Genomic DNA, 26,054 nt, shown 5'->3' with positions numbered 1-26,054 from the left:
TGTTTCACACTATTCTTCATTCACATTGTTTCACTCTATTCTTCATCCATATTGTATATTATAAAGCCATCCTCATGCATCATGTTTTATAAAATGACTCGCCATTGGACCTTGCCCATTATGGGTACTTCTGTTAGAGAAGCATCAGGGAATGGAGACAAGACAGGGCTTCACACTTGTACTTCTCTAGGCCTCCAGCAGGGGGCTTGGCAAGGAGGGGCTGTCAGGTCTGGGGAGGGTGTGGGAGCTCTGGGGGTCCGCTTCAGTGAAGGAGAAGGGATCAAACAGTCCTGGCGTCCAGAGGGGCCATCCTGCCGGTCTCTGACTCCAGAACAACTGCTTCGTGCTGTGTGTATTCACCTGAATCCTCACTCTGAAACCTCACTCTGGAGTCCTGTGATGGGATTCAAAGAGGGGATGAACAGCTCTTGCTGGAAAAGTTGGAGGAGTATTAGAGAAAGAAAGGATGGACAGATATTGTGGCTGTAAGTCAGAGATGTTGAAGATGGCAGAGGGTCATCATGAGTCACAGTCAACTCGATGACATCAACAGCACATCACCCCATCAGTCACCAGATTTCAGAAGTGCCCCCCACCCACCGGTGTGTCCACAACATTGCCTGAAACAAGGGACGTTAAGAACAATTCCTTTGCAGGGTGATTTTACCATCAGCTAGCAGCCCATTCCAACCTCACTGATGTTAGATTGTCAAGTCAGGACCAACTCATAGTTGACCCTCAAGTGGGTCTTCAGAGGCAATCAATCACACAGGAGGAGACTGTCCGACTTTCTCTTGCAGAGGAGCTGGTGGATTTGAACTGTGTGCCTGGGATTTGGCAGCGCAAACTCACCACTAAGGATGTCTCTGTTTGCCTCCCTTCCTGGAGACGATTAAGTCTCTCATCCCCTTGAGTTTGTGGAGGGTCTCAACCCTTCCTTGGAAGGATGAGGGGAATGACTTCATAAGAATCCTGCCCTGCACTCCTATGTAATAACTCTCCCTGACTCCCATCTCATACGGTAAGTGGTGGCTGGAAGAAAGCCACTTAAGGTGTGCCTGACACAGGCCATGGCCTTTGCAATCACTTACTATGCCTCAGAGAGCTGGACAATGATTCGGGATGACAGAAGAATTGATGCCTTTGAGCTGTGGTGCTGGAGAAGAGTATTGAATGTACCATGGACAAACAGGTTGATCCTGGAGAGGATTAAAACCAGGCTGCTCCTTGGAGGCAAGGGTTCTGAGGCTTCCTCTGACATACTTTGGACATGTTGTAAGGAGGGACCGCTCCTTGGAGAGGGACATCATGCTTGGGAGCATGGAGGGACAGCGCAGGAGGGGAAGACCCTCTATGAGGTGGATTGATTCAGTGGCTGGGGTCAGGGGGGTAGGTGTGTCGGAGACTGTGAGGTTGGCACAGGACAGAGCAGGGTTTAGGGCTGTGTACATAGGATCGCTATGAGTCGCAGGCGACTCAACGGCAGTTAACAACAACAACAACAACATCAATTCCATGTTTGAGGAAAGAGGGTCAGCAAAAGAGGAAGACCCTCAAAGAGACAGATGCAATTCCAGTGTCTGTAATAACGAGCTTTGGATATGGTGGATATTGTGACGATGGTTCATGACAAAGCAAGGTTCAGCTCTGTTCTTCATAGAATGGTTGTCAGGTACAGTTGACTTGATGGCACCCAACAACAACAACAACAACAACAACAACAACAATAACAACAACAGCAGCAGCAGCACAACCCCGTCAGAGACACCCATGTCCTAGTTCCCAGAACAGTGAATGTACTAGGCTATGTGGCAAGAGGGAATCAGGTGGACGCATGGAATTAAGGTTGTTCATCAGCTGACCTTAAAATAAAGAGATGATCCTGGATTATCTGGGTAGACCCAATGTAATCACAGAGGTTCTTAAAAGTGGAAGGGGAGAGTCTGAGGGTTGTGGGGTTTGGAAGAGCCTCAAAGAGAAGCCACGGGGCTGGTTTTGAAGATGGAGAGGGACCGGCAGCAACCCTTTCTGTGACCTCAGAGCTGTAAAATAACAAATCCGAGATGTCTTAATCCACTAACTCTGTGGCCATTTGTTAAAACAGCTACAGGAAGTTGATAAACTGTCTCTTGAAGGTCAAGGGCAGCACACAGTTTCCCAGGCTCTCTGACGCAGCTATGTCCATGGTCAAGTGATCTCCTTGGCCTTGGCTCCCTTGGACACACAGCCTTGGCCAAAACTCAGAGTAGCCTTGGCCTCAGCTTTCCTGTGCTTCTGACAAATATTCTGTGCTTCGGAATGAGGATCCAAACTGACAAAGTTCAAGACAGCAAAGATAGGGGCTTTGCTTCAGCAGTTTGGAAATCAGTTCACTATCAAAGGGCTGGATGGTGCAAATGGGTATCAAGCTCAGTCACTAATCAAGAGGTTGGAAGTTCACATCCCCTAGACACTGACAATGAAAGCTTACTTTTGCAAAATCAACCACAGAATGTCTATGTACAGTGAGGGGCTGACTGGATGTTTTAATGCAACATACAGAGTTAGTGATCAACAGTAAATAATGTCATAAGACAAAATGCTTATGAATGATGAAGAAACAATGTTGTTGTTATGTGCCCTGAGTTGCCTGCGACTCGACCTTTGTTTTTGTTTTCTACTCCCATGTGATTATCCTTTGGTTACCTTCCTGAGGATTCTCAATAAATACACAGAGAGGCCTGGCTAGGGCACTTCAGTCATCAGGACTGCTGGCCCTCTGTCTTCTCTCATTCTTGACTGTCAGTCTCATTATTATTTTATCCTCGGTCTGCAACATCCTGGTGGTTCTAGAACATTCCAGGCACTTCCACCCCACAGACCTTTATCCTTGGTTCTCTGTTTTCCTGGAATGCTCTTTCTTCCCAAGACATCAACAGGGCAAGACTCCCTTATGGAGCCTTGGGAGTATAGTGACCACTGCTGACCACTCCAAGGAAGAAAGCTGGGCAGTCTCCTCCCAGAAAGATTTACAGGCTCAAGATCCTGAGAAGGGGGACGCTGTGGGTCTGACGACTCAATGCAATGGCATGACAGACTGACCCTTGACTTTAACGTCTCCTGGGGCAAAGCCTTCAGGAAGCTCTAGCCCGGGCAGCACCACCCACTTCCTGCCTGCCTTATCGCTCCTGCCATGCAGTGTTCCCACCCAATTTCACTCTGTTGTCTCTCTCCCTGAAGCATGTGACCCCACCATGAGCAGGCGTTCCTATCTTTCCTCCGCGTGCTCTCCAAGTTTGGTACATTCATAACTGTTTGTTAAATAGACGAACATGACGTTCAGTAACTGTTTCTTAAGTAGGTGAAACAGATGCTTCAAAAGGAAGCAGCTTCATTTAGAAGCAAGAGTGGATTTACCTTGTCGTTCCTGCCTGCCCTCTGAGCTTCATGTTGGGGCAAACACTGTCCCCCCTTTGGGTTTTATATGGCCGACTGTGCTAAGGAGTACGTTTCTCCTTGTGTCACTGTCCTCTCTATAGATCTGTTCACTGGCTGAGAGTCGGTCTCCAAGGGGGGAGTTCAGGTCCAGCCTTTCAGGTCTGGGGGCCACAATCTTGAGAAATCCACAAGTTTCCTTCCGACCAGTGAGTCTCAACTCCTTCATGGTTTGTGTGTGTGTGTGTGTGTGTGTTTAAAAGAAATAATTTTTTACTGTCATTTTAATGAAAGTTTGCAGAGAACTTGGATTTCCATTCCTTCATTGTTGCACATTTTCCTCCCTACCCTCTCCCAGTTTGCTCAGTGGAAATCGTTGTTTGGATGAATGGAAATGAGAAGCCCAGGGAGGACATGGGAAGACGCTGTTACATCAAAGGACTGCAACCGCTGGCATAAAAGAAAATGTGTGTAAGCTGCCGAAGAGGAAAACTGACTTGCTCTGTGAATGCTCACCAAGCTGCGGGAGGCCTAACAGTGCTCCTTGGAGTCAAGGGTGACGACATTTCGTCTCACACGCTTTGGGCATGTTGCTGCTAGGAGAGGCTATTCCCTGGAAAGGGCTATCGATTCCTTGGAAAGGGCTGTCATGGTTGGAAAGGTGGTGGGTCGGTGGAAGAGAGGAAGAACCCTCAACAAGATGGCTTGACACAGTGACTGCTGCAAGGGGCTCAAGTGTGTCAGAGGTGGTGAAGATGGCACGGGATGGGACAGGGGTCAGAGAGTCGCTAGGAATCATACTTGACTCAGCAGCTCCTAACAACACTAATGCAATGTGTGTGTGTGTGTGTGTGAGAGAGAGAGAGAGAGAGAGAGAGAGATGGCCTTTAAAAGGAAAAAGTATACGACAATAATAGCCCTTGTGAGAATCTAAAGCGAACACACACTGTTCATGGTAAAACGCACCTCTCACATCCCTCCTCGATGTGGAAGTGTGTGGCCCCTGGCTTCCGTTCGCCCTTGTCACCAGCTAGCTGTCACCCCAAGCATCTGTGGCTGCCACCACGCTCCCGTGATGCCAGCCATGCCTGGCACTGGTGGGTTGAAGCTGGACAGCGGATGGGCTGTGTTTCCAGGATGGGTGGGACATGACTCTGGAACGAATCTCCCTCAGCACATGCCTAGAAGCAGAGCTGCCCAAGGAAAATACAGTCAAGTGCTCAGGATCCAACAACAACACACAGTAAGAGGGAGCCGGCCAGTGTTCAGAGCTGCAGCCTCTAATTAAAGGTGTGCCTCATTTTACAGACGAGGAACCTCAGAGCAGCTGGTCAGTCATACCCCCACCATGTAGAATGGGTAGGCTCATTGGGAGAATCCTCGCCTTCCATGAAGGAGACCCGGGTTTAATTCCTACCCAACACACTTCAAAAGCACAGCCATCGTGTGTCTATCAGTGAAGATTTGCTAGGACATTGAAGAGAGCACTAGGAAGAAGTCACGCTGCAATCTCAAAGGCGTGGTGTTCAAGTCCACCAGCTGCTCTGTGGGAGAAGGATGGGTGTTCTCCTGCCACGGTATTCACTGCCTCCGAAAACCCATCAGAGGGTCAGGTATGGGTTGGTTCCAACTCAACAGTACACCACCAACCACCACCACAACAACAATGGAATTTTGATGGTTCGAATCCACCAGATGCTGGAGAATGAGGGACAATCTCCTCCTGTAAGTCAGAACTGATTTGATGGTACACACACAAAAAATAATAACATTTTTTAAAAAATTTAAAATTTTAAAAACTCCAACAATGAAATATTGAATGGGGTTCAGAAGAACTTTCAGACTAAGACAGACTACAAAGAAATAACTGGAATTGGCCTTTCAGAAAACAGCTATGGATCATACGAGGCCCACCAACCAAATGGTGGCCCATGGGCAGGCAGTGGTCTGTCCTGATGTACCCTGGGTAGCCCAGGAGTGGGCCCTGGACAGCCTATGCATGCGCCCCGATGGCCCCTGGGTGCACCCCAGATGGCTCATGCGTGAGCAGTAATCTGTCCCAGTGTGCAGCTTCCAGCCCCCGGGCAGGCAGTCTGTCCCAACGTGCACCCGGCTTTCTCAGTCAAGAGTAGAATGTGGGGACCTAATAGGATGTCAACTCCACCGACTTCATTGACGTCCAGTCAGAACCAACTCATAGCTGACCCTCCACTGGGTTTCTGAGGCTGCAAGTCATGTGGAAGGGCATTGTCCAGCAGCTCTCCCTCAGAGGCAAACCACTAGACAGGTGGTTTCGGACCACTCGAGAGACACACAGCGTTCAGTTAGCAGCACTACTGCCTACGAACTGCTTCACCAGAACTCACTAACAAACGTTTCGGTGAGGAAGAAGCAGAAGAGAACAACGTTGTTGTTGTTAGGTGACATTGAGTATATTAGGTCTCAGGGTGACTCTATGAACAACAGATCAAGCCTGGCCTGGCCTGGCCTGACCCTCCTCACCATCTCTGACCCATTGAATCCACCGCTGCACTCACTGAATTGTGCCAAATACAATTTGCAAAATATCAAACCCATTGCCCTCGAGTGTATCTGACCCACAGGCGGTGAAGGACAGAGGAGACCTGCCCCCTTGGGGTTTCCAAGTCCATCCTTGATGGGAGGGACGACTACATCTTTATCCAGGGAGTGGCTGGTGGATGATCATCTTTATACAAAACCTTAAGGAATTGCTCCACTGAAAAATGAAAATAAAAAAAGCATCGCTTTGCCTTCTGAGCTGGCCCAGCTTCCTTCTCTTGTAGCAGTGGTTCTAATCACGGAGCAATTCTGCTGCAGAAAGTTGTGGGCAATTAGCAATGTCTACAGCCTTTGCTTTGGAAAAGGTCAGCGCACAAGGCAGAGGCTGTCAGGAAGACTGACTGAAACACTGACTACAACAATGAGCTCAGCCACGGCCCAGACATGGGGATGGTGCAGGAAAGGCAGGGCTTCTACCTGTTGGGCAAACGGTTATTATATGTTGGAGTCAACTTGATGGCGATTAATAGTAACAGCACATGGCATTTTTGGTGTTTAGACTTGGAGAGCTGTGAGACACTAACAGCATCTCATGGGTCCTGGGATAGCCCCACAAAGGCCCATCCAACCCAGCAGGGGTGCTGAGGCCAACAAGCGCGCTTTCTTTTCTTAAACAGTTTTAGATCTTTGTGAAATCAAGGGTGTGTGCCCAGGAGTGGGACCTGGGGACTCAGTTTTCTTCAATGAGCACCCACAAGCCACCCACCTGTGTGATGAATCCTGCAGGAGTGAAGGTGGCTGAGTTCCCCCATAGGGAGCTCAGCAAACAGGGAGAGGAAGAAGGAGGGAAATCATTATGCAGCACTGCAGACAGCAGCAGCTGCGAACGCTGATGAGCATCCAGAACCAGAGACGAGCTGGTGTTCAGAGAAAGGGCGAAGGGGCTTTTCCCAACACGGCAAACGCTGAACCCCAGCTTCAGGTCAAGAAGGAGGGAGGCATTCGTCCTCCGGGAAAGTAAAAATCTGCCACACTCTCTTGGTGCCTGTATTCACTTCCTCAAAACACTGCACGGGCTCTAGAGATGGCTCTGACTCCTGGTGACCCCAGAGAGCTCTGGTGGCTTAGCGGTAAGGACCTGCACTGCAATCTAGAAGGCTTGTGGTTCCAATCCCCCAGTTGCCCTGCCGATAAAGAATGGGCAATCTCCTCCTCTGTGATTTGCTGCCAATGGAGGGTCAGCTACAGGCTGGTTCCCATCAAACAACCTGATGACCCGACGTGTGCCACAGCGGAACTGCGCCCAGCAAGGCTTCCCGTGGATTCCCAGGTCTTCCTTCAGAGGCACGTCTGGGTGGATTTGAACAGCCAAACTTTCCGCTACCTCCTAGAGCTGGAGGTCAGGGGCAAAGTCCCAAGTGATGCTGAGGCCTCTAAGCAAGACGCAGAAGGTCATTCGTTGGACAAGAGCTGGGCAGGAGGAGAGTGTGGCCAGCAAAGGGGAATGGGCCAACTTTAAGGAGTTATCTAATTTTAAACACGTGTACTGCTTGTCACACCCTGTGCTCTGTACAAAGCGTATGGTTACTGGAACGCAGTTGTCTTGTGTGGGGCAGGCGTTTCCTGTGGGCGGAGGGGAGAACATGGGACTGACTCCCTCAGATGAGTAAAATGTCAACATATGTTGATGTTAAGTAACAAGATCTAATTCTTCTCTCATAAAAATCCTTCCACAAATAATCAAAGAGGTACGAAAGAAACAGACAAGTGGTGAGTGGTTTTTTGGGGCTGGGGAGGGGCGGTAAGAGACGACAGCTTAACAGCGCCAGTTTCTTTCTGAAGAACAATCAGCAGTGGTGACTGTGCCCCTATACTAAAGCCACGGCTTTGCACACTCCAGGGGGAAAGTTGTGCGTACGCAGAACCAACAAACCCTACAGCACCAGCGCCGATGCCATCAAGTGGATTCCAACTCGTAACCTTACAGAGCAGAACTTCCCTTCCTGTTCTTGTGCATTCTGAGTTGGAGCTGACTCACAACCGACCCTCCAGCGGGTTTCCAGAGGCAACAAATCACGAGGAAAGAGATACCCCATTTTTCTCCTGCGGGGTGGCTGGTGGATTCGAACCGCGTACCTTTGAGCCACCAGTGTGGCTCCTTACCACAAGGCCACCAGGGCACATTGAGGGTTTCCAAAGCTGGAAGTCCTTACACACATTGCCACATCTCTCCCATTAAGAGGGTTCGTACCTTATGCCACCTTATGGGGTAGTGGCCAAACGCAAACTGTACGTCAATAAAGAGGTCCATTTACTTCATTTTCCCCTTAAAATCATTGCTTTCTATTTTGTACATTGAGGATATTCCTTTACAAAGGACTTTCATTTCATTCATTCATTCGTTTCATGTATTCATCTTCTTTAAAAACAAACATATCTGTTGTAGGCATTCTGTGACTATCAAAAGCGTCGTTTTTAATCATTTGACTGTATTAATTAGTCACACACTATTAAAGAACAGTTACGGATCGCTTCCTGTCTTGACAGCCGGTGCACATCTCTGTGATCCCACCCAATTTTCTGACAATTATTTTTTTTCCGTGAAAATGAGTCTTCCATAACCAGTACATGTGGTTTTATTGGGGGGAAAATATGTCTTCTGCCAATCTAATGGTATTCAAAATACAAAATATTTTTATTATTCCTTCTGCATGTTCTATTGCCTTTTAAGAAAAGAAGTCCAGAAATGAAGCATTTAAAAAGTCTATTATTTCTCAACAGACTTTCTGGTGAACGTTCCGCATCATTGCTACCACTCTCCTGTTCATTGTCACTAAAGAGGCTTGTGTGTGGCTGTGATGCCGGGGCGATGCCAGAGTATTTCAAATATTGTAACAGGCTGTCCGGGTTACGAAGAAAGACATGGAGAACTCTTTCAAAAAATCATCATTGAAAACTAGGGATCACAGCAGAAGGCTGGTTAACGTCGTGCTGGAAGTCGAGTCTCCTAGGTTGGATGGCACCAACTACAATGACGGAGTGACAGTGGACTTGAGCTTGCCAATGACCATGGAGATGGGGAATGAGCACTCTTCCCACTTCTTCCCTGTGATTCTCATCTCCACTAAGCCTTCTAGCCTTCGGAGCTTTATCCCAGGGCAAATGCAACCCACTGCACCCTGTAGGACTGATTGTTCCAAGGCGTGACTGACTACCTCCTTGGTGTCACCGTTCACCCACGGACCTGTACTGTTTGGGTGAAAGTTGCTCTAATGCATATGTGGAGTCCTAACTCCCCACTTGTACCCTCAAACTCCCTCCCTTAAGTCAAAACCTCTCCTGACTCCTGATAGCGCCCACGTGATTTACCTGTTGTGTGTCCTCACCTCCTCCCTCAGCTGAGAGAATAGTCTTGTCCTTTTGGAAAGGGGACACAGCCTAAGAGACTAAGTATAGATTAAGACTTCTGGGCCGGAAGAGAAAACTTAGCACAGCTGCTCCTGCTGGGAGGCCTTCAAGATCCTGATGGGGGTCTCCAAGGTCCTGCTGGGGGCCTTCAAGACTCTGTTGGGGGGCCTCCAAGATCCTGCTGGGGGGCCTTCAAGATCCTGCTGGGGGACCTCCAAGGCCCTGCTGGGGGGCCTCCAAGATCCTTCTGGGGGGCCTTCAAGATCCTGCTGGGGGACCTCCAAGGCCCTGCTGGGGGGCCTCCAAGATCCTTCTGGGGGGCCTCCAAGATCCTTCTGGGGGGCCTCCAAGATCCTGCTGGGGGGCCTCCAAGATCCTGCTGGGGGGCCTCCAAGATCCTGCTGGGGGGCCTTCAAGGTCCTGATGGGGGGCCTTCAAGATCCTGACGAGTGGGCTTTCTGTGCTGAGGGGTCTTAGGGAGTGCTTTGTAGGCAGTCTCACCACAACTGTGGCCTTCTTCAAAAGTGGAGTGACCAATGGTCCCACTCTCCCTGGAGCTGTCCCCTGGCCAAGGCCCTTCATTGTTAAAGTCCCAAATCATCCAGAATGAATTTCTTGTCTTCTTGAGCCAACCCCTGCCTACTGACGGGGTGGCCACCATCACAGCACATGCAGGGTGAGCGCGGGAAGTCTCAGTGGTGACCTGTCCCAGTTGGTGACAGGACATACCACCACGAGGTCCTCATCCACATGACATGTGATCCAGGTGATAAGACATGTCAGGTACCTTCATCCAAGTGACAAGACACTCACTTCACCTGGGTGAGAAGATGTGTCGGGCGGGCACCTTCACCCAGGTGACAAGACACCCCGGTGAGAAGACTGCCCCTTCTCACTTCACCCAGATGCCAAGATCCACCAGCACTGTCTCCCTGTGCACCTCACAATCGTTTCCAGCTTTCTGAAATGTGTTCCTTACATTCCCTGGACCTTTTCACTTTAAAGAATCATCCTCGTTCCCCCCTCCCCCCCCCGGCAAAAAAAAGAACAGAGCCCTCTGCAGCACAGTGGACAGTAGGAAGGTGAACAAAAGGATCCCAGACACAACCTCGGAGGTTCAAAGTCCTCTCCACTCAGCTCAGCTCTGCAGAAAAAGTGTGCTTTCCTAGAAACCTGCGCATTATCTAACATCAAAGAAGCAAAAGATTCCAGACTCCCAGTGCCAACAGCCCAGCAGCTGTGTCACCACGGCTATTTTTAGCAGATGACTATTGTCCCCTGGGTTTTGAAATACAAAAGCTGGAAGGTCCAGGAGGAAATGATACAGACGGGGCTCTCCTGATCTAGCCAAGATCTAGCCAAGCTGAGAAGAGCTGGATGCATGAACACCAAGGGGGCCTTGAAGATGTCAACGGAGCAGGGCTGGAGGGGGCCTGGGGGAACCCTCACGTGGCCGCTGCAGTCTGTCCCCGAGAGTGACCCCAGGCTCTGCACCAACTTGCAGGAAAATGACGATGAGGAAAGAAGTGAGCGCCCTGGTGTAGCAGGCACCTTCTCTCTCCGTTGGGAAAACAAAATCAAACATTCACCCTGGAATCAAGTCCCCTGACGACAGCCTCGGTTGTGCTGAGTAGTTTTCAGTGACTGATTTTTGGAAACAGACCTCCAGGCCTTTTCTCTGAGGCACTTCTGGGTGGACATAAGGTTAGAAGCTGTTGGTGAGCGTGTGGTAACCATCTGCAAAACCCAGGCGCTCCGTGAAACAATTCCCTTCCTCAGCTTCCATGAGCCTGAAGGGACCCTTCTGACTCCTCCCCAAGTCCCAGCCAGCGACTGTCCACTTCCTGAGAGGGTATCCTGTCATCCACCCACCCCAATCCGAGAAGTCCCCTAGACGTGGCCTCGGGGGCTCCTCTCCTCCCCCTTTTCTCACGTGGTGTCACCCACCCATGGCCCCCAGCGCCACTTTTCAGGATTCCAAAAGGATCCTCTTGCTGAGTGGACACTGTCCTTGGTGCCTCCTCTTATCGACTGTGTGGTATTGATACGTTGGCTCCCATTTTCCTCTCTGGTTTAAAGCGAGACCATTGGGGAACGACTGAACGACCGCCAGGAAACGGTTGTCTGTCCTCTGAGGGGCTGCTGTGCAGTCCTGGTAATGAGCTCCCCACTTCTAGAAAGAATCTCAATGAAGTTGTGGATCAGATTAGACTCCAGTTGTCTAGGGTCACGTCAACTAGCTACGCCCAGTCTACCTTCCAGAATCCCCAAGCTTAGGGGCTGGTCAGATCCCTCCAGACCTCAGACTACAGTTCTGACAGCAGGCAAGTGTTTTACCGAGCTTAGCTGAACTGCACTTAGCACTGAGTTCCCGTGTTTTGAATAAACACAAGACTTGTGGCAACCCTGTACCGCCCAAGTCTCCAGGCACCATTTTTCCAACACCACATGCCCTCTCCTGTCTGTCATGTTTTGATGATTCTTACAATACTTCAAACATCTTCATCTCGCTAGTGCACACTCAATGTTGTTTATGTGCTGAGAAATCCACTATGACCTCTAAAGCCCCTCTGGACAGTGGTCCTGAACCCTGTCCTATCCTGTGCTATCCTGACCAAGTCTGAGACACTTGTGCCCATTGCTACAGTCACTATGTCAACATCTTGTTGAGTTTTCCTCTCTTACACTAACCCACTCCACCTTTCCAAGCATGATGTCTTTCTCCAAGGACCAGAGCCTCTTTACAACATGCCCAATGTACGTGAGATGAAGTTTTGCCATCCTTGCCTCCAAGAAGCACCCTAGTCTCACTTTTTCCAGAACAGACTTACTTATTCTTCTGGCAACCCATGGGATATTCAGTGCTCTTCTCCAACACCACAGCTCAAAGGCATCAATGCTTCCGCCATACTTAGTCACGGTTCAGCTTTCAGATTCATAGCAAGTCATTGAAAAAGACCATGGCTTGGTACAGGCTAAGGGCACCTTTGATGGATCAGTCAAAACCCAAACTGCCATCAATTCTGACTCGCAGCAGCCCTAGGACACGGCAGGACTGTGCCTCATGGCTTCGAGGCTGAAGACCTTTAAAGGCTGAAGCTCTTTAAGGAGGGAGCTCGGTGGTAGAGTCTGTAGGGAGCTGCACTAACCCAAGAAGTAACCTCTCTGGCATATGAATCCGCTTCTGGCACCTCCACTGGAGAAAGATGTGCAATCTCCTCCTGTGCACATTATAACCTCTGAAAACCCACCAGAGGATCAGCTATGAGCACGTTCCAAACCCACGGCAGTGGGTCAATAAATGAGGAAGCACTCTCTTTATGGAGGCAGATTTCTATATGTTGCTCTTCAAAATGTAGCCGTCAACAAGCCAGACACAAGCCAGGTTTTGTCCAAGACATTCCACAGCTAAGCTCCGAGTTCTCGGCAATCCCTCAGTCTTATCCTCCTAGATGTAGGAAAGGCCTACCCCTTGCCCTCTCGGTAATTGCAGAGAGATGGGCTTTCCTAGCCCTTGACCCTGGCCATGACTCTGTGACTTGTTCCAGCAGAACTGACATTGAAGTGTTCACTCAGCGCGTTCTCAGGGGACCCAGCCTCTGCTATGAGGACCAGCTAGCCTGAACAGTGCACAGCCAAGGCCACCCTGGACGGGAACCTGCAGGAGGCCCCAGCTGCTCAAAGACAAAGGGGCAACTCCAGCTGAGGTCGCTGAGCGGGACTTTCTTCTGAGCAGGCCCTTTACTGTCCCGGAGGACAGCACTGCAGTTGTTTGTTACGCTGAGTATTTTGCTGACAAAGCCAACACCCACATCTAGAGGATTGTGGCCAAGGCACTGGAGGACGATTCTGGCCTCTGGAACACCCCGATGGGGCTGGGGTCTGTGGAAGTCACTGCATATATTAACCACTGCTATGGAGGAATCTATGACTCAAAGTAACCCCATTGAGTATCAGAGTAGAATTGTTCTCTGTAAGGGTTTCAGTGGCTGCTTCTTCAAAAGTAGATTGCCAGGACTTTCTTTGGAGGCACTTCTGGGTGTACTCAAACATCCAACCTTTTGGCTAGCAGCTGACTGGGTTGACTGCTTATACCACATATGACTCTACAATGCGCTCTGGTGGCCCAGTGGTAAGAAGCTGTGCTGCAATCCCAAAAGTTCATAGTTCGAATCCAATAGCTGCCCCAAAGGACGATGGGCAATCTCTTCCCATGCAATTAAAATTGCCTCTGAAGTCCTCCCTGAGGGTCAGTTCTGACTCAAAGTCACACAAGAGCATGGCGTTACATGCCACAAACACCTGCCTGGAGGCGGAATGCCTGCGTGTGAATTCCAAAAAAACAAATTCTTTTTGAGGAAAAAGGGATTCACTTTAAGGAAAGTTTAGAAATATTTCTCTAACATTTAAAGTAAAAGCAAACAAAACAATACTCTCATGTCAAGTATAAAGCCCCCAATCACAGCTATAATAAATGTTCACAGTATCATGTAAAGGGAGCTCTGATGGCCTAGTGGCAAGAAGCTGCTCTGCAATCCCAAAAGCAGGTGGTTCGAGGCCACCAGCTGCTCAGTGGGAGAAGGAAGGGCAATCTCCTCCTGTGCTAATTAACTGCCTCTGAAAACCCACTGGAGGGTCAGCTATGGGTCAGTTCTGACTCTACAGTATACAACAACAACAACAAAAAGTAAAGTACTTTTATCTAAAAGTAAAGAGCAAAGGAAATGAAAAACTCCAAGAACAAACTGGTTTACAGGGCTAACAGTCTACAGGACATGGACTCATCCACCCTGAGACCAGAAGAACTACATGGTGCCTGGTGCCCATCACTGACCGTCATTAAGACCACGGCAGCTGGGCGCTGATGGGCCACAAAAGTCACTGTGTGTATTGTAAGGCAAGAAACGGAACAAGAGATGCATGATTGATTGACAGGGAAAGGGAAGGAAAGGCTTACACACAAATAGACGCCATCGTGGAGTACTTGCAAGAAAGAGAGGGGAAGGGGGGCTGAGATGAGTGGACGGACGGGTGGGGTGAGGGGAAAGACAGAGTACAATGAGGAGCCAATGAGGTATTGTAATAAATGGCATTGATCAATTATAACAGAATATCTATCAATTATTGAATGTGAACCAATTTTAAAAAGAAACACCTCATTGCCACCAAGTGGGACAGACTCACGGGTGACACTTCAGCAAGTTTCTGGAAGCTGTAAATCACATGGAAGGAGACTGCCCATCTTTCTCCCTCGGTGATAACTGGCCCACACAACTCTCTTCTGTCACTGGAGCTCCAACGCTGACGTTGTTGTAAGGTGACATCGAGTTGACCATGACTCATAAAGACCCTGTGAACAACAATCTGAACACTGTTCTATCCCATGGTGTCCTGACAGAGGGGAGAAAAATGAGGACTCTTTTGTTTGGAATGCTACAGAAAGATTTATAAACTCTTTCTAAACGTCTCCTAAGAAACAAACAACAATAACAAAACCCAGCCAGGCTTTGTAGTCTGGTTGGGGCTGAAGGATTCATCAAGACTTATATAGCCCTGAGATACTTTGCAAATCTTGAACCAAATAGAGATTGAAATTGTTAACAGTTTTAGTTGCTTGGCTCCACAATCAACACTCTTGGTAGAAGCCAGGAAATCAAAAGACAAATTGTCTGGGGAAAGTTGGCTATCAGGGACCTCTCCAGAGTACTGAAGAGCAATGACTTCAGTCTGGAGACTAAGATGCGCCTGATCCAGGCTATAGTTTTCACAATTGCTTGCTATGCGTCAGAGAGCTGGACAATGAGTAAGAATGATAGAAAGAGAATTGATGCCTTTGAGCTGTGGCGCTGAAGAGTGTTGAACATGCCATGGACTGCAAGGAGAAAAAATAGGTTCAACCTGGAGAGGGTGAAGCCAGCCTGCTCCTTGGAGTCAAGGATTCTGAGGCTTCGTCTGACATACTTTGGGCATGTTGCAAGGAGGGTTAGTCCTTGGAGAGGGACATCATGCTTGGAAGGGTGGAGGGACAACACAAGAGAGGAAGATCTTCGGTGACATGGATTGATTCAGTGACTGGGTTAATAAGGGTAGGTGTGTCAGAGCCAGTAAAGTTGGCTCAGGATAGAGCAGGTTTCAGGGCTGTTGTACACAGGGTCACTATGAGTTGCAAGTGACTCGGCGGCATATAATAACAATAACAACCATGATGAACACTCTGGTGGCCTCGTGGCAAAAAGCTGAGCTGCAATTCCAAAGTCACACGGTTCGAGGTCACCAGTTGCTCTGCGGGAGAAGGATGGACAATCTCCTCCCGTGCGGTTAACTGTCTTCAGAGGTTTTCAGAAATCCCCCAGACGGTCAGCTACGGGTTTGTTCTGACTCTGCAGTACACAACAACAAACAGCCATAAGCACCGTGCTTTTTTAGAAAATCATCCACAACTATTAATTTAAGACAAAATAAGAGTGTAACAAGGGTTGAGAGTGAGGGTTAAGAACCAGATTTTTCTAAGAATGGAACCACCAACCCAGAAACTATTCACATTCACTGTACAAAATGTAACATTCACAAAACAATTTGGACCGAAATGGTTTCATGGGACCTTAATCCTGCTTTTAAAAATACAAGCAAATATTGTTTGCTTGGGTTTTTTTTTTAAATTAATTTATCTATTTTTCATTTTAATGAACATCTACAGAGATTTTGGAATTCCATTCATTCATTGTTTGAAAAAGCAATTAGGGGTCACCCTCCAGTGGGCGTGTGGTGTTTGTTCTTCCGGGACCACAGAGCGAATGGGTGGGCGAGGCTTGAGGAAATCTACCCCAGAAGCCCTGGAATTCAAGCATGCCTGGGCATCCTGACACGAGCACAGTGTTTTAAATTTAGCATAATTGGGCCTAATTTGGTCCCTGAGCTGTCTGACATTCAAGCTGCCGTTCTGCACAGTTAAGCCAGTGCCCTTCGTGTGTTGTCAGAGAGGTCCCCAGAGCCAGGCGGGGTGTGATGGTGGGATGTTGTTGTCAGGTGCTGTAGAGAGTGTGAGTCACAGCGACCCTGTGAACAGCCAACCTGAACCCTGTCCTGTCCTGCACTGTCCTCATCACCTCTGACACACGTGAGTCCATTGCTGCAGTCACTGTGTCAACCCATCTAGTTGAGAGTCTTCCTCTCCTTTGCTGACCCTCCACCTTTCAAGGCGTGATGTCCCTTTCCAAGGAATAGCCTCTCCTAGCAACATACCTCAGAGTATGTGAGACACAGCTTCGTCATTCTTGCCTCCAAGGAGCACTCTGATTGTACCTTCTCCAAGACAAATCTGTTCCTGGGACAATCCATGGGATATTCTGTTCTCCAACACCACAGTTTCAATTCTTCTTCTGTCCTCTTTATTCATTGCTCTCAGCAGCACTGGTTGAAAAGACCATGGTCTGAATCAAGTGCAGCTAAGTCTTCAAACAGATCATTGTTCCTCCATAATGTGGAGAAGCCCCTGACTGCAGATTTTCCCAGTGCAATATGTCCCCAGATCTCCCAACTGCTGGTACCAAGCGTGTTGATCGTGAATCCCAGAAAGATGAAATTGATAATTCCAATCTGTTCTCCATCTATCATGATGCTGCGTATCAGTCCAGTGGCGACAATTTTTGTCTTCTTAATGTCGAGATGTGAATCCATACTGAAGGCTGTCGTCTTTGATATTCCTCAGCAAGCATTTAAAGCAAACAAGCAAAGTGGAATACACGTGATGGGAAGAGGAGAATGCAGATGTGGAGGAGGGCGGTGTGTCCATTCCACGTCAGAGGGAGCAAGAGGCACCATAAACTGAAGGTGTGAGGCAGCCAACCCTCAAACATGATAGCAGAGAGCGAGATGGGAGGGGGGACCGGCAGACATTGATTGACTTTGTGTATAACAATGATACAACCCTTTAGAGCAACTGGTAACTTAGGAAGAAAACTCATCTGGGTCATGTCCAACATTCTGTCAAACTCAGAATGAGGTTCTTTTCTTTGTGTATTTGTTTGTTCTATATTAGTCTGTAATTTTTCATTAGAATTGTCAAAGACGGGTATCTTTGAAATCCATGACTGAGCTTAACAGAATTAAGCAGTGGTGTTATTAGGAAACTCCTTGAAAGTATTCAACTTACTTTAATTACATTCAATTAAATTCTATTTACCTTATTATATCTACAAATCCATTATCAGCAATTCTGAAGAATTCCAAAGCAGACAACCTAAAGGCAGAAGTTCTGCTCCCAAAGAACTCTTCTGAATAGACAGGAAGACTGAAAGAGGCCTAGGACTCGATTCCAGGGCTCGAGCCAACCACCACCAGGTCACCGTTTGTGAACTCCTAACAAGAAACTTCTAGGTTGAGAGGGACCCTAGTGTGACCCAGGGAAGGGGAGGAAGAGCCAAAGTCGACAGCATTTGCAATGAGAACCCAATCAAGACAAGAGCAAACACCTATCAGGATAACCAGCACACACGCCCTCACTCATTCTCAATCGTGCTGGGGGCCTCTCAGCTGGGACCCTTCAACCGCAGCATCCTGTTCAAATTCCTTCTGGGTCCCCTGACGCACACAAAAAGGGGTCCGTCTTTCCATTGGAAGGCATGGTTTTGCCTTCTGGGCTATCAGATAACTTGATTTCAATAGTCGACGTGGCCAGCACAACAGCTGAAGCACTCACGCTGGAAACGAACTGGGAAATGGCATTCTTGGGAGTGGATGCGACACTCACAGTAGTTGCAGTTATCACACCGGACGAGCCTCTTCTGGCCTCATTACTTTCTTTTGGAGCCTTTGGACCATCTAACACGTGGGCACCACGATAGTCAGAAAAGTCAGGCACTCTGATGTCTGTGTAGGAATAAGGAACAGAAGGGCACGTACACTGAGGCCCACAGAGGCAACCAAAGGCCGGCTCACGGTCTGCCCACTCAGCGACTCTCAGGACAAGAAAGGCTGCTTCAGATACAGCACAGGTGACTCTGAGGTGACGGGCACTGAGGTCTTTGCCAGGGGCTGCAGCATGCCACCACCCAACGTGCTGTGCCCGACAGGGTGGGCGCAAAAGGACCTGGGTGGGCAGCAACCAATGACATGGCAGCAAATTCTCAGGACAAGTTTTTTAAAGCAAAGCACACAGTGGCCTTGGTTACCCAAACAGCACGGCGTGGGCCCCTTTCTGGACAGAGCAGCTCGGCTGGTGCCCCAGGGGATGTTTCCAGGCGTGGCTTCTGTAGTCAAACCTCCTCGCTCCCAGATCGCCCAGGCCTCCTATCTCAGCAGAAGCATCCTATGTGGTTTTACCTTCTTTGTTGTTGACAGATTCATTCCAGCCCCCAGTCACCTGTGTGGCAGAGAGCTCCTCTCAGGGTTTCTAAGGCTACCAGGTGGCTGGGTCTTTTTTCCTGTAGCATCTCTGGAGGTGTTCGAACTGTGGACCTTTCTTTTAACAACCAGGCACTAAATCACAGTGCCGTCAGAGCCCTCTCGTTCAGTCCTCAGTTAATGCAATAGCCCTTGCGCTCTGTAAAGTGCTCAGGCCTACCTCCCCACTGGCAGAAGCCATATTTGGAGTTTGTGATCTTTCAAATCCGCCCCGTGCTGCTCCAGGAGGGAGAGAAAGACATGGCAGTCTGCTCTTCTAAAGCTTCACAGCCTTGGAAATAGTCGCCATGAGTAGGGATCGACTGAGAGCAAAGAGTTTTGTTTTGGATTGTGTGTTTTATGGGTTGACTCCCAACTCCAAGAGGTCTACAGAACAGAGTGGAACCACTCCAAGAGGTTTCGGAGGCTGGAGGAAGGACACCAGTGTAGCTAAGCATCTGGCATATCTGCCCTCCCTCTGAGTGGAGGGTGGGTTCAAACCTTTGACCTTTCAGCTAACTGCTCAATAGTTACTTGCATCGCCACTAACAGTGAGAATCCTGTGGACCTTCCTGAGAGGGAGATCTGCCTCAGGGCCTTTGCACATGCTCCTCCCTTGGCCTAAAATGTCTTTCCATACATGCTATCTCTACCTCATTGCTCAGAAGTCACCTGATCTCTCAAATGACCACCCTTCTTGCAACCTCTGAGCCAGATTCCAGTGTGCCTAGCCAACCTTCACCCAGTTCTGTGCATTGCTGGCTCGGATAGAGGGAGCTAGAAAGACCTTTCTGTGAAGGTAACTATTATGAATGGGACTGTGTCTCTCAGCACTATCTAGACTCCGGAATTTCTGGCCCTTGTATCCATGCATGTAACTCTACTGGGAAATGGGGTTTTGTTTAGTTAAGAAACCATACCAGTGGTGTAGAGTGACTCCAAACCTAACCATCTCCAAGTTACAAAAAAGAGCAGAAGAGGGAAGAAAATAAAAACTTCTTAGTCCAAAAATCTGATGGGCCATGCTATTGTCATGGCAAGAGTGCAGAAAAAAGGGTGCATAGTGGAGTGGACTTTGGGGGAGGGATTGTATAACAATGAAATAATTTTTCTTTTACTTTTCAAAGAGAAGAGCGAACTGGGGAGGGGGGGGCCAGGGAGAAAAGTGCAACAATGAATGAATGGAAATCCAGAGTCTCTATAAATATTCATTAAAATTAATAAAAAAAAAGAAAAGGGAAGCAAAACAAAACTTTAAGAAAAAGGAAAAAAATAAATTCCTCAAATACAAATTAAAAAAAGTAGGAGTGCAGTAATAAACATAGGTGTGCATGTATCTGTTTGGGTGGTAGCTCTGGTTTCTTTAGAGTAGGGACCTCGCTAAAGTACTCAAGAGCAACGGTGTCTCTCTGGAGACTAACGTGCACCTGATACAGGCCATCATCTTTGCAATCACTTGTTACGCATTAAAGAGTTGGACAATGACTAGGGAGGATAGGAGAATTGATGCCTTTGAGCTGTGGTGCTAGGGAAGAGTATTGAATGTACCATGGACTGCCAAGAAAACAAACAGATTCATCCAGGAGCAGGTTAAACCAGGCTACTCCTTGGAGGCAAGGATTCTGGGGCTTTGTCTGACATACTTTTGACATGTTGTAAGGAGGGACAGGTCCTTGGAGAGGGACATCATGCTTGGGAGGGTGGAGGGACAGCACAGGAGGGGAAGACCCTCTATGAGGTGGATTGATTCAGTGACTGGGGTAATCGGGATGGGTGTGTCAGAGGCAGTGCGATTGGCACAGAATAGAGCAGGGTTTAGGGCTGTTGTACATAGGGTTGCTATGAGTCACAGACGACTCGACGGCACATAACAACAACAACAACAACAACATATTCCCAGGAGTGGAATTGCTGGGTCAAATGGTTTTTCTATTTCCAACTTTTTAAGAAAGCATCATACCGCCTTCCATTAGTGGTTGCACTGTTTTACACTCCCACCAGCAAGGAATAAGAGTTCCAGTTTCTCCACAATCTCATGAGCCTTTGTTTGCAGCTCTGCTAAACTTTACTATTGTTACTGGGATAAGATGATATCTCATAGTTGTTTCTATTTGCATCTCTCTGAGAGCTAGGGATTTTGAACATTTCTTCATGGTTTGTTTGTCATCTGAATGTCTTTGGTGTTTATTTCTGTGATAGTCACCATAGTAAAGAGATGGAAGCAACCCAACTGGCCATTAACAAATGAATGGATAGAGAAACTGGTATAGTCATACAATGGAACCCTACGCAGAACTGGAAAACAAGGAACTCATAAAACATCACACAACATGGGTGGCCCTGGAGGACATTACACTGAGTGAAATATCTCAGTGACAAAAGGACAAATACTGCATAACACCACTACTATAAAACAGGACTGACATTTGGATTGGGGGAAAACTAAGAAAAGAGGGGTTAAATAACGAACACTGAATTGGAACAGATGAAGGAAAAAACTATTTAAAAGGAAAATATGATTAGGCATTATTTGTATGACAACAGTCCAGAATAAGAGGTGTATAACAAAGTGGACTGGGGGAGGGGAGGAGGAAATTAAGGAACAATGAATGAATTTTTTTTAAGTGAACTGGGTGGGTAAGGAGGAAAATGTGCAACAATGAATGAGTGGAAATCCAACTTTTCCGTAAACTTTCTTCAAGATCACAATTGAAAACAAAAACAAAAAACCAACCAAAAATAGCAGTGCAACCTCCTTTGAACTAGGCCACAGAGCTGACTTGGGTTGTTCAACATGTTTATGTGGTTCCTCACGTTCTGATTCATGTTGTTACGTGCAGTCAAGTCAACTAAGACTCATAGTGACCCTCTATGAACAGAGCTGACCCTGCCTTATCCAGTGCCGTCATCTCTGACGAGCTGAAGCCCACTGTCGCAGTGTCAGTCTGTTTTGTTGGGGGTCTTCCTCTCTTTCCCCAACCCTACCTTGTCCAGCATGGTGTTCCAGAGACTCCTCCTGACAACATCCCCAAAGCATGTAAGAGCCAGACACACACCTTTCCTGATTTGAAACCACGCAGGGTTCCTTTGCTCCCTTTGGAGACCTGCTTCTTGGTCTAAATAGCACAATGAATGTCCTGGGATTCCCATTCTTCTCAATGTTAGCCATAATGTGTTATGATCCAGACAACCAAATGCATTTAAATAGCAAAACACAAGTAAACATTTTTGTGGTAGTCTTTGCTTTCAGCGAAGATCCAGCTGACATCAACAATCACAGGCCTGTTACAAAGCCTCAGCTGGAATGTCTGGGAACCCCCTGTAAATGTGCTGGTCCATTGCTATTGTTGGGTGCCATTGAGGGGAGTATGAATCAGCAGTCCTGGGAACAATACATCTGAGCCCTGACCTGTCTAACCTGTGCCATCTTTACCATCTCTGACACACTTGAGTTCACTGTTAGGATCACTGTGTCAATCTGTCGTCACCACCCTGGGCAAATTACAGGGGAAAACATCCCTGCAGGGTTTCCGAGGATGCAGACCTTCACTGCACACAACCACATCCTTCACCCCAAGAGCCTAACAGCCCAGTACTGTAACCACTGTAACATCAGGGCTCCAGGTTGGGACGCCAGACGACAATTCTGCTCTGTCTTCTAGGCTCACCATGTTGTTGCTGTTATTGTTGCTGTTGTGTGCGTTCAAGCAGACAGTGACCTATAGTGACCCCATGCACAAGGGCTCCAATCTCTGTCCTATCCTGTGCCATTCTCACCATTATTCCCAACACACGTCGAGTCCACTGTCATAGTCACTGTGTCAATCCCTCTAGTTGAGGGTTCTCCTCTCTGATGCTGACCTTTCCAAGCATCATGTCCTTCTCCAAGGACTGGTCCCTCCTAACAATGTGCCCAAAATAAGTGAACTGGAATTTTGGAATCCTTGCCTCCAAGGAGCGCCCTGACTTCACTTTCTCCAGGATAGATCTCTTTGTTCTTTTGACAGTCCGAGGGATAGTCATTCAGCACAATTCTCCAGCACCACTGATCAGCATCAGTTCATCTTCTGTCATCCGCATTCACTATTCAGCTCTCAGATGCACAGCAAGTGATTGAAATGACCATGGCTGGGAACAAGTGCACCTTAGTCTTTATGCTGGCATCATTGCTCTTTAGTATCCTGAGAGCTCACTCATAGCCTATTCCAGGGCAGTGAGATTGGTTGAGGGTACACTCATAGATTCCCATTGGGGGCAGGGCTTTCTCTGTTATGTTAGTGAGACTCTAGCAGTGTAGCATGCCTTTTAACTATTCTTCATTTTTTTAAATTTATTTTTTATTATTAATTTTAATGAACATTTACAGAGATTTTGGATTTCCATTCATTCATTGTTGCACTTTTCTCCCTGCCCACTCCTTCCCCCCAGTTCGCTCCTGTCTTTGAAAAGTAAAAGAAAAATTCTTCATTGGTATACCATCCCCCCACCCCCACCCGGAGTACACTCCACTGTTGTTGTTATGTGCCGTCGAGTTGCTTGTGACTCATGGCAACCCTATGCACAACAGCCTTAAACCTTGCTCTATCCTGTGCCAATCACACTGCCTCTGATACACCCATCCCGATTACTCCAGTCACTGAATCAATCCACCTCAGACAAAGCCCCAGAATCCTTGCCTTCCAGGAGTAGCTTGGTTTAACCCGCTCTAGGTTGAATCTGTTTGTTTTCTTGGCAGTCCATGGTACTCTCAATACTCTTCCCTAGCACCACAGTTCAAAGGCATCAATTCTCCTTCTATCCTCCTTGGTCGCTGTCCAACTCTCTGATGCATAACAAGTGATAGCAAAGACCACACATAGCCTGTATCAGACACACCTTAGTCTCCAGAGTGACTACATTGTGCTTCAGTACCCTGGAGAGGTCCCTAACAGCAGATTTTCCCATCGCAATACTTTTTTTTTTCTTTTATTTCCTGGCTACTGGTGCCAAGAGTGTTGACCGTGGAGCCAAGCAGACTAAAGTTGTTAACACTCTGCCATGCAACCTTAATTCTAAATCGTTCTGAAATGTAAAAAGAGAAGAGTAGTGACATCGGCAAGGAAGCCCTGATTGGGAAGACAGAAGTCAGACATCAGGCAGCTCACCAGGGAGCCTTAAACCTCAAACTCAGCGCCAAGGAAGTTGGAACTGGTGGCCTCATGACAATAAGCTGTGCTGCAATGCCCAAGGCTTATGGTTCAGTTTGGGAGAAGGACGGTCAATCTCTTCTTGGGCCATTCACAGCCTCTGAAAACCCCCTGAGGGGGTCAGCTATGTATGAGTTGATTCTGATAGAACCACAACAGCAACGACAGTAAAACAACACACTGTTAAAGCCACCCACGTGTGGTGTTCCCGTTACAACCTGCTTAAAAAACCAGGCTTCGGATAGAAATATGCGCGACGGAAAAGTCTCCTGAGTGAAATCGAAAGTAGAGCTCCCCGCAGCCGAAGGGGCGAGGGGAGGGCCGTCCTGGATCCCGGGGGCTCTGTGTCACCGGAATCAACGCTCATCTCCAGGTGGGAAGCGCCCGGGCTGACCTAGAGGAGCCCCCACCTTGAATCTGGGTCCCTGGGTCCCGGGGGCGGGGCGTCACCAGGTGCAGCGGAAAGCCATCAAAAAGCCTGACCCCCCAAGTTCAAACCATGGAGCGTTAGACAGACGGCCAAGCGCACACGCCACTATTCCCCTCTTTCCACGTGCCCGCACCCGAACCAGGCCACAGCTTGGACCAAAACTAGAAATAAATCAAGAGTACCAGGTCTCCAAATAAAAACACCCGTTCCCTCTCATCGGTGGCTGAGTCAGACCTTTGAGGAGCTTGACAGGACAGGACAGCCTAGCGAGAAATGCTGCTTTTCCCGGGCCACCGGTAGCGGGGCGGGCTGGCACGCGCCCCCGGGGCCCTCTGAGCGCCCCACAGCACCTCTCTGCTGGGCTGGCGGAGCACTGGCTCTCCGGGAGCCTGACTCACCAGCCGCCTGCTCAGGCCAAGTTCTCCGGCTCTTTCGAAAGGCTTTTTGGCGCCCGCGTCCCGGCGTAATGAATGGCCGCGCGGTGTCCCTCCTGCCCCGGGCGCCCTGCACGCGTGGGTGCGCGCCCCTCGGCTGCCCTCCCAACCCTGCCTCCGAGGGGGGCTCTGGCCCTGGCCCAGGACGGCGACCGCCAAGCAGCCCAGCCAAAGGCTGCACTGGCCGGAGCCGCGCGGGTCAGGCAGGGGTGCGACAGGCAAGGGGCGAGGGCAGCGTCAGGGGGTCTCAGGGGGTAGACCCGGCTCTGAGCAAGAGAGGTGGGCACTAGCCTCCAAGGAGAGGTGGCCCACCACATCCTGGGGGTCTGAGGACGAAGCGTAACAGACAACGGTGCCACAGGTGGAAAAGACCCTAGGGCGGATGAGACCCGGGCGCCGACCCCTAGGGCGGACTCAGAAACCAGACTTCAAGGAGAGAAAGGGGTGCAATGAGCACTAAGGGTCTGGCGCGGTCTCGGCGGCTCCGTGAGTTCAGTCCGGGGTCAAGGCCCACGGACCACCCTGAATGCATAAAAGCAGCGCGCGTAGAGAATAAAGCGGTTCCGGAGGCAGCCATGGGAATCCAGGACCTGAACTCAGGGAAAGCCACGAGGGCGCGGCAGGAGAGCACCCCGACTTACCCGGCCGTTGCGGTCTGTCTCCAGCACCTCCTCTGCCCGCGGCCCCCGGCGCACCAGCGCCCGGAGCAGCTCCACGTCGTTGGCGCAGGCAGCTCGCAGGAGGGACGCCGCCTCCGGGACGTCCTCCGAGATGCTCTCCACGCTCCAGACGCTGTGCTCCTCCTCGCCGCCCGGAGGGTAGAAGGAATCGTCCGAGGCGATGCTGCGGGTGTCGGGCAGTTCGGAGAAGTCCTCGTAGTCCTCGTAGTCTTCGGGGTCCCCCTCGGCAGGCTCTCCCCGGGGCGCGGACGGCGGCTGTGGGGACACGCAGTGCGTCCCGCCGCCCTCCGGCCCGGGCCCGGCCAGCAGCACCATGCTGGCGGCCGGGGCGCGGGCCGGGGGACGAGGTCGAGGTCACCGCCTGAGCGGCGTGCGTCCCGGAGCAGCACGGCCCGCGCGCTCCAGCCCGGCGGCGGCGGCGCTGGCTTCGCTCTGTGAGGCGGCGAAGAGCTCGGGGGCGGAGCCGCGGCTACCGGGGGGCGGGGACGGGGCGCCCCTGGGGCTCCGCTCTTCGCGCTCCGGGGACCGCGCACTAGCGGCTGAGCCCGGGTCAGGGGAAGCGCGTGAGACCCGCGGGGATCAGCGACTCGGAGAGCGGCGG

At 49.4% G+C, this 26,054-nt stretch overlaps 1 protein-coding gene and 1 pseudogene across 1 annotated transcript in view; both read right to left on the bottom strand.

Annotated features, from left to right (window-relative positions):
• LOC102874474 (ankyrin repeat domain-containing protein 33B-like) overlaps window positions 1–25,768 on the bottom strand; it is an 84,181-nt gene extending 58,413 nt beyond the window's left edge. The window contains exon 1 of the mRNA XM_006893170.1: window positions 25,415–25,768. Coding sequence (XP_006893232.1) covers window positions 25,415–25,768 — 354 coding nt within the window. The remainder of the gene's footprint in view (window positions 1–25,414) is intronic.
• Window positions 17,701–18,455, bottom strand: LOC102877166 (annotated as a pseudogene).
• Window positions 25,769–26,054: the final 286 nt, after the last annotated feature.

The sequence above is a fragment of the Elephantulus edwardii genome, unplaced genomic scaffold (genome assembly GCF_000299155.1).
Source record: "Elephantulus edwardii isolate Elephantulus edwardi_28Jun2011 unplaced genomic scaffold, EleEdw1.0 scaffold00125, whole genome shotgun sequence".
Lineage (NCBI taxonomy): Eukaryota > Metazoa > Chordata > Mammalia > Macroscelidea > Macroscelididae > Elephantulus > Elephantulus edwardii.
Note: the sequence above shows the minus strand (reverse complement) of the source record. Positions and strands in the feature narration are given on the sequence as shown.